Source organism: Salpingoeca rosetta (assembly GCF_000188695.1).
Source record: "Salpingoeca rosetta unplaced genomic scaffold supercont1.16, whole genome shotgun sequence".
NCBI lineage: Eukaryota > Choanoflagellata > Craspedida > Salpingoecidae > Salpingoeca > Salpingoeca rosetta.
This window is the reverse complement of record NW_004754918.1, coordinates 2,467-9,966: the sequence shown is the minus strand read 5'-3', so window position 1 is coordinate 9,966 and position 7,500 is coordinate 2,467. Positions and strand designations below refer to the sequence as shown.

Genomic DNA, 7,500 nt, shown 5'->3' with positions numbered 1-7,500 from the left:
GTTCCATCACTTCTTGCTGATTCCGCTCTCTGTCCTCGGTCTCCTGTACTCGGGTTACTTCTTCGCGTACCACCTCTTCCACGTTATCATCGGCAACGACATTCTCAACCGCGCCATTCGCGTACGTGTGTGTGTGTGTGTGTGTGTGTGTGTTTGACTGCAGTTGTGTGCGTGTGCTGTGTCTCCTGTGTCCCCTGTGTGCTCACCAATAGCTCGGTTGCTCCTTGTTTTTGGCTCTTGTGCATGCGCGTCTTCACACAGGCTGTGACGAAGAACGGGCAATCGCTGCTGTGGGTGGCAGGGCTGCTGTGCATTGTCGTGTACGTTTACTCGTTCCTTATCTTCGCATTCCTCCGTCGGCGCGTCCCATATGAGGACGGCTACTGGTGCGACACGCTATTCCAGGTACGCACGCACGAGCTTGTTGGGAGATGATGGAAACGGTGCAACGTGGGCTGAGTGAGGATGACGACAAGCCATGTCAATCGCACATTCTGGCTCGGGTACATCAACCCACATTCACACCTACTCACACACACACATACACACACACACATACACACACACACACCTACTCACACACACACACACCTACTCACACACACACACACACACACACACACACACGCACGCACGCACGCACGCACACATACACGCACGCACGCACGCACGCGCACGCGACTTTTGACGCAGTGTTTTGTGACGAGCCTGCGGTTTGGGTTGATGAACGGCGGCGGGCTTGGCGAAGGGCTGATTCCGGAGACGTTCAGCTGGCGCGACGCTGGCCTGCGTGTCATCTTTGACCTTTCCTTCTTCATCCTCGTCACGATTGTTGGCCTCAACGTCGTGTTTGGTATCATTGTGGACACGTTCTCCGAGCTCCGTGATGAGAAATACCAGATCGAGGATGCCATGGAGAACGAGTGCTTCATCTGCAGGTGCGTTGTGGTTGCTCTGGCCTTGCTTCACACAGTCTGAGGGTTTAGCTTGATTCTTTGATGCTCGCGTTTCGTGGCAGGGCACGCACTTACACGTCTTCCTTCATGCCTGCGTGTGTGTTGCCTTGGTTCACCGCACAGCATCAAGAGCCACGAGTTTGATCGCTATGGCAAGGGATTCGAGCACCACATCAAGCACGAGCACAACATGTGGAACTACCTCTATTTCCTGCTCTACCTGGACCAGAAGGACATGAACGACTACACGAGTCACGAGTTCTACGTGTCCTCGCGCTTGGCAGAGAAGGAGGAGCTCCAGTTTTTCCCCGTTAACCGGGCGCTGGCGTTGGACCACCGGAATGCCGAACAAGACACGGTAACGTGTTGTGTCTGTGTCTCTGTCTGTGTGTCTTTGTGTATCTGTGTGTCTGTGTGTCTGTGTGTCTGTGATTGAGGGAGGCAGAGATGCAACAACAACGACTGTGAAACGCCGCACACGCACACACACGCACACACACACACACACACACACGCACACACATTGTGTTGGTTGTCGCAAACTCACCCGTGAGGTGCTGCCCCGTTTCCATTGACTAGGTGGACGTGCTTCGTGAAGAAGTGCGTGGCCTCCATGCCAAGCTTGACGCCGTTATTGCTCGACTCCTCGTGGACGACGCGTCGGCCACCTCCTGATGTCGCTGCTTTTTCCATTGCTGCTGTTTCTTGTGTACCGCCGCTTCCTTGTTCCCGCCTTGTTGTTTCCCGCCTTGTTGTTTCCGTTTGCCCCCTGCGCTCGTTGTTTGTTTCAGGGGTTGTTGCTGCTCTTACTTTCGTTGAGCCTGAAAAGCTCGCCCATTTCGTTGCTTCCTCGTTTCGCCATTTCCGTTGTTTGCGCAGTTTTGCATCCGTGTTGCTCACTCACTTGCGTGTTTCCCTCTTGCCTGACATGTTCATGTCACCCTCGTGTTTCTTGCTTTGAGCTGGATGAATGAAACCTCCCGTACGTGAGGTCAGCAAAGCAGAGAGAGAGAGAGAGAGAGAGAGTGTGTGTGTGTGTGTGTGTGTGTGTGTGTTTATGCAGGTTTATTGGGGAAAACTCGCTGAAATCTTACACTGTTCCCGGCGCTCAAAGATGGGGAAGGCAATTGCGGCAAAACAAAGGGCAGCGGTGCGCATGGGTGTGTGTGTGTGTGTGTGTGTGTGTGTGTGTGTGTGTGTGTGTGTGTGTGTGTGTGTGTGTGTGTGTGTGTGTGTGTGTGTGTGTGTGTGTGTGTGTGTGTGTGTGTGTGTCTTTTTAAATGACACTGGCCTATTAATATTTAAAACAAGCTTACTCTGTCTGACAACACCCGCGAGTGAGCATGCACACAAATCACACTCGGTCGCTCCTCAAACACACACACACACAAACACACACAAACACACACAAACACACACACACACACACACACACACACACACACACGGATGCACAGGACGAGACCAAGTAAAAGTCACCTTATGCTACGTGTCGAACACACACTCAAGCATAGAAACACGCGCGCACGCAAACAAATGCTTGCGTCCCGCCAACAGCGGCAACGCCGTCGGTGTACACCCGGGGGTTGTTTCTAAGCTGTTAGTTCCCTGAATTAATCAAGGGCGACTAGACAAGGCCATCGATAATTATCCGAACAATACCTCACAAGCACACGAAATTAATAAACCTGGCTGCACAAAAAACAAAAACACACACGAACACTTCTTCATCTTTGTTGCTGCTATTCCTGATGTGTGTGTGTGCTGTGTGTGCTGTGTGTGTGCTGTGTGTGCTGTGTGCTGTGTAGGAGATTGCCTTGGCAAGTTACTTGAGTTGTGAAGCAAGGAGGGATGTCGACAACGCAAAGTGGTGACGTGGTAGTGTTTGTTGAGAGTTGTGTGGTTATGTGGTGTGTTATGCAAGAGCATGTAACATCGAGCAACCACACAAGCTAAACACTGCACGTGCAACAGGTTGGAGAGAAATCACGTGAACATTCCAGAACACAAGAGAGGTGAATGCAAATTTGTGGTGTCGTGAAGAAGGGAGGTCAATGATGACTCAGCAGACAGGACTTGCCTGTCAACACTCCCCCGCATTGACCTACCTCTCTGCTGCGTTGATGTTCTGAAACGTGATGAGCATGTGGATGATGTCATGCATGTAGGAATGGCATGGGCAGATGTAGGTGAGATGTGAGTAAGGACGTGTGTTGTGGAACACGTTTAAGAAAATGGTTGGTGCCTGTGGTGCGCAGCCTGTTGTGGAAGGCTGGCCCGAGTGAAGGCGTGTCCTGTGGTGCGCGGCCACTCAGAGGTCCTGACGCGGAGTCGAAGGACGTGGCGACCGGCCCGAATGAGGACGGGCCCGTGGCTGGCAGCCTGGCAGAGGACGCTGGTCGAACAGCATCGTGCAGAACTGAGCCGTCTTGGGCCGAGGGAGGATCTTCGTGAGGAGATCTGCGATCATGTGCTCCGTGGCGAGGTAGCTCAGCACAATCCTCTTGGTGTCGACGCACTCGCGGATGTAGTGGTACTTGACGAGGATGTGCCGCATGCGCGAGGCGGCGTGTTCGGCAACGCGCTGCGCCGGCTGGTTGTCCGTGTGGACGAGCGTGGGCTCGCACAGGACGGCGCCGGTGAGCTCCTCCTGGAGTTGGCGAAGGAACATGAGTTCCTGTGCGGTGGCTGCGAGAGCCATGTACTCCGCGTCGGCGGAGGCTGTGGCCACGGTGGCCTGCAGCTTGGAGTTCCAGGACACGGGGCCCGTGGAACAGAAGACGACGAAGCCCGTGCGGGAACGTCGCGTGTCAACGTCGGAGGCGAAGGACGCATCCGAGTACGCTGAGAGCACGCCGTCGGCAGTGCTGCCGTTGCTGGTGTCGCCAGTGGCGGCGTACTTGATGGTGTAGGACAAGGTGCCCTTGATGTAGCGAAGAAGGTGCTTGGCAGCCTTCCAGTGGTCCATGCCGAAGTGCTGCATACGGCGAGACAGGATGGAGACAGCCGCCGAGATGTCTGGGCGCGTCATCGTCGCAGCATAGAGGAGGGAGCCAAGCAGCTCGCGGAACGGCACGTCCGGGAGTGGCTCCTCCTTGTCGGCTGGCTTGTCGACGTAGCCCGTGCAGAGCGGCGTGCCGACAGGCTTGCAGTCAGCCATGCCGAAGGTCTCCAGCACGCTGCGCAGGTAGTGCTCCTGGCTCATGGTGACGGTCCTGGCCTTGCGGTCGTGCTGCACCTTGATGCCGAGACATATGTCTGGGCTGCCCAGGTCCTTCATCTTGAAGCGCTTGGAGATGGCCTTCTTGAACGCGGCCATGTCGCTGTCGCTGTCGGCGAAGATGAGCAGGTCGTCCACGTAGACGGCAACCCACATCATCTTGCCACCCTTGCAGGTGCGGCGGTAGATGCAGGCGTCCGTGGCTGTGGCGACGAAGTCCTGCTCGCGCATCCAGGCGTCCAGCGTGTGGTTCCACAGACGCGGGCTCTGCTTCAGGCCATACAGCCCGCGCTTGAGGCGCAGGACCGTATTCGGCGAGAAGATGCCGTCGACGGCCGGTGGCTGGACGTAGATCTCGTGATCCACGGGCGCGTTGAGGAACGCCGTGTTGACGTCCATCTGCTGGATGTCCATGCCACGCGCGACGGCCATGGCGAGCATGGTGCGGATGGCTGCGATGGTAGCCGTCGGAGCAAAGGTGTCCGTGTAGTTGACACCGTGGACCTGGGAGTAGCCCTTGGCAACCCAGCGCGCCTTGTACTTAATCACCTTGCCCTGGCCATCGCGCTTCCTCCGAAAGATGACCATGCTGCGGAGCAGCTTGTGGCCCTTGGGAAGGTCAGCGCGAGGCACGACGTCATAGACGTCATTGGCCTGCATTGCCGCAAACTCGTCCAGGATGGCTTGGCGCCACTCCTCAGAGTCTGGCGAGGCAAGCGCCTCCTTGACGGTGGCTGGCTCAGCTGACGTGGCAAAACTGCCAGCAGCGATGTCTGATAGATGACCACCCACTGCTGATGTCTTCTCCCCCGTACCAGCAGCGCTGGTGGCAACGTGACACGTGGTGGTTGAGCCACCAGAGGTGTCCTTGTCGCCGAGGGTCTCGGACACCAGCAGCTGGTCCCAGACGGAGCCGCCAAGGGCGCGTGGCTGGAGCTGCGGCTCCCCCGCACGTGGTGCAGTGGGAGCGCCGGTGGCACTTTCCTCGGTTGAACGCTGAGCGGTCTTGTTGGCATGCGAAGCAGAGGCACCGCTGTTCTGCTCTTGCTGCTGCTGAGAGGAGGCGGCGTGCTTGTTCTTGATGGCGCCGAAGCGAGCGTGGATGGTGTGGACAACGCGTCGCGTGTCCGGCATCCAGACGACGTGGGCCTGGTCCTCCTCGGCGAAGCCGACGTAGACGCCAACGCGTGAGCGTGGGTCAAGCTTGTGCCGCGTGCTGCTCTTCTCCACATGCACGTAGGCCGGCGAGCCGAAGACGCGCAGCAGGCTGACGTCGAAGGGGTGCCCAGTCAGGGCCTCGAACGGTGACTTGTCCTTGAGGCTCCTGCGTGGCGCGACGTTGTGCAGCAGCGTGGCGTGCTGCACGGCGAAGCCCCAGAACGGCTTGTCCAGGTCCGCAGCAAACAGCATCGTACGCGCCGTCTCGAAGAGGGTGCGGAAGGTGCGCTCTGCGGATCCGTTCTTGGCCTGCGAGTGCGGTGGCGAGAAGCGCTGCTTGATGTCGAAGGCCAGGCACAGGTCGGTGAAGTCCTGGCTCTTGAAGACGGCGTCGCTGTCCGTCTGCAGCGTGGCGCCTCGGAGCGCGTTGACGACGTGGCGGTCCTTGCGCAGCTGCTCCAGGGCCGCGCCGACGTCGTTCTTGTGCCGGATGAGGAACGTCCAGGCGAAACGCGTGCAGTCGTCGATGAAGGTCAGCGCGTAGCGTGCACCTCGCAGCGACGTCTCCTCCAGCGGACCGGCGATGTCGGCGTAGAGCAGCTGGCATGGCCCAGCGCTGCGTGGAGCAGACTGCTTTGGGATGGAGGCGCGCGTGCTCTTGCCAAGCGCACATGGTCCACAGGTGACGATGTGCTTGGAAGAGGCCTGGGCAATCTGCTGACGGATGGCGTCGACGGCCGCGCTGCTGCGATGGCCTAGCACGTCGTGTGCGGAGGCGCCCTCGTCAGCATCCTCGGCTTCCCCATCGCTGCTGTGCACGAGCTCCCCCGTAAGCGCCGTGGCTTGTTGGGAGGTCGTGGTGCTGGCGTAGAGGAAGAGATGGCCGGTGTCCTTGGACGGCAGCAGAGGCACGCTCCATGTGGCAAACTGGATACGGCTGTTGCAAGTTCATGGTGGTGGTGCTGTTGTTGGAGACTTGTGTGTGTGTGTGTGTGCAGAGTGTGCTGTGTGTTGTGTGGGAGATTGTCTTGGCAAGAGAGAGTTGTGTGTGTTTACTTGAGTTGTGAAGCAAACAAGGATGTAGGATGAATGAACACTCCAACAGAAAGAAACAGAGCACAAGACAAGAATTGTCGACAACGCAAAGTGGTGACGTGGCAGTGTTTGTTGAGAGTTGTGTGGTTATGTGGTGTGTTATGCAAGAACATGTAACATCGAGCAACCACACAAGCTAAACACTGCACGTGCAACAGGTTGGAGGGAAATCACGTGAACATTCCAGAACACAAGAGAGGTGAATGCAAATTTGTGGTGTCGTGAAGAAAGGAGGTCAATGATGACTCAGCAGACAGGACTTGCCTGTGCAGAGTGTGCTGTGTGTTGTGTGGGAGATTGTCTTGGCAAGAGAGAGTTGTGTGTGTTTACTTGAGTTGTGAAGCAAACAAGGATGTAGGATGAATGAACACTCCAACAGAAAGAAACAGAGCACAAGACAAGAATTGTCGACAACGCAAAGTGGTGACGTGGCAGTGTTTGTTGAGAGTTGTGTGGTTATGTGGTGTGTTATGCAAGAACATGTAACATCGAGCAACCACACAAGCTAAACACTGCACGTGCAACAGGTTGGAGGGAAATCACGTGAACATTCCAGAACACAAGAGAGGTGAATGCAAATTTGTGGTGTCGTGAAGAAAGGAGGTCAATGATGACTCAGCAGACAGGACTTGCCTGTCAACAGCGGGGACCCGAAGCACCGTGGGTGCTTGGGCTCGGCGATGAGGCAGCTGCTGGAGCCTGCCCGTCTCCTTGGTGGTCAGCACCACCCTCGGCGATGATGCCAGCGTCGATGCCAGCGGCGATGAGCTTGGCCTCGACGGTGATGAAGAAGAGGTTGGCATCCTGCTCAGCGCTAGCGAAGACCTTGATGCCGTCGGCGCTAATTGAGCTGGGTCTCATAATCTGTTGCAAGTTCATGGTGGTTGTAACGTCGCTCGCCTGTCTCTCTCTGTCTCTCCCCTCTGCCTCTCCGACTCCCTTACCCACTGCACCTTGTCCCGCTGTGTTCCCCTGTTTCCCCCCTTCTCGCCCTTCGAGGCACCGTATTGCTCTGGATGTTCTTTGTTCTCCTAATGTTCTGATGTCATGTTTAGCCTGATTGACGTCATG

The 7,500-nt window shown here is 56.7% G+C and overlaps 3 protein-coding genes across 3 annotated transcripts in view; 1 reads left to right on the top strand and 2 right to left on the bottom strand.

Annotated features, from left to right (window-relative positions):
* Window positions 1–1,946, top strand: part of PTSG_06996 (inositol 1,4,5-trisphosphate receptor type 3) — a 21,671-nt gene extending 19,725 nt beyond the window's left edge. The window contains exons 59-63 of the mRNA XM_004992347.1: window positions 1–121; window positions 262–405; window positions 694–938; window positions 1,080–1,314; window positions 1,536–1,946. The exon at window positions 1–121 is cut by the window's left edge and continues 24 nt beyond it. Of these exons, the coding sequence (XP_004992404.1) occupies window positions 1–121; window positions 262–405; window positions 694–938; window positions 1,080–1,314; window positions 1,536–1,631 (841 nt within the window). The 3' untranslated portion in view covers window positions 1,632–1,946. The remainder of the gene's footprint in view (window positions 122–261; window positions 406–693; window positions 939–1,079; window positions 1,315–1,535) is intronic.
* A 1,321-nt stretch (window positions 1,947–3,267) lies between these two features.
* Window positions 3,268–6,549, bottom strand: PTSG_12519 (uncharacterized protein; the record flags this gene model as incomplete). Its single annotated transcript, XM_004992346.1, has 2 exons — window positions 3,268–6,261; window positions 6,541–6,549. The coding sequence occupies 2 exons, from the start codon at window positions 6,547–6,549 to the stop codon at window positions 3,268–3,270; spliced, it is 3,003 nt and encodes a 1,000-aa protein (XP_004992403.1).
* A 484-nt stretch (window positions 6,550–7,033) lies between these two features.
* On the bottom strand, window positions 7,034–7,308 carry PTSG_12518 (uncharacterized protein; the record flags this gene model as incomplete). The annotated part of the gene is made up of 2 exons (XM_004992345.1): window positions 7,034–7,128; window positions 7,155–7,308. The coding sequence occupies 2 exons, from the start codon at window positions 7,306–7,308 to the stop codon at window positions 7,034–7,036; spliced, it is 249 nt and encodes an 82-aa protein (XP_004992402.1).
* Window positions 7,309–7,500: the final 192 nt, after the last annotated feature.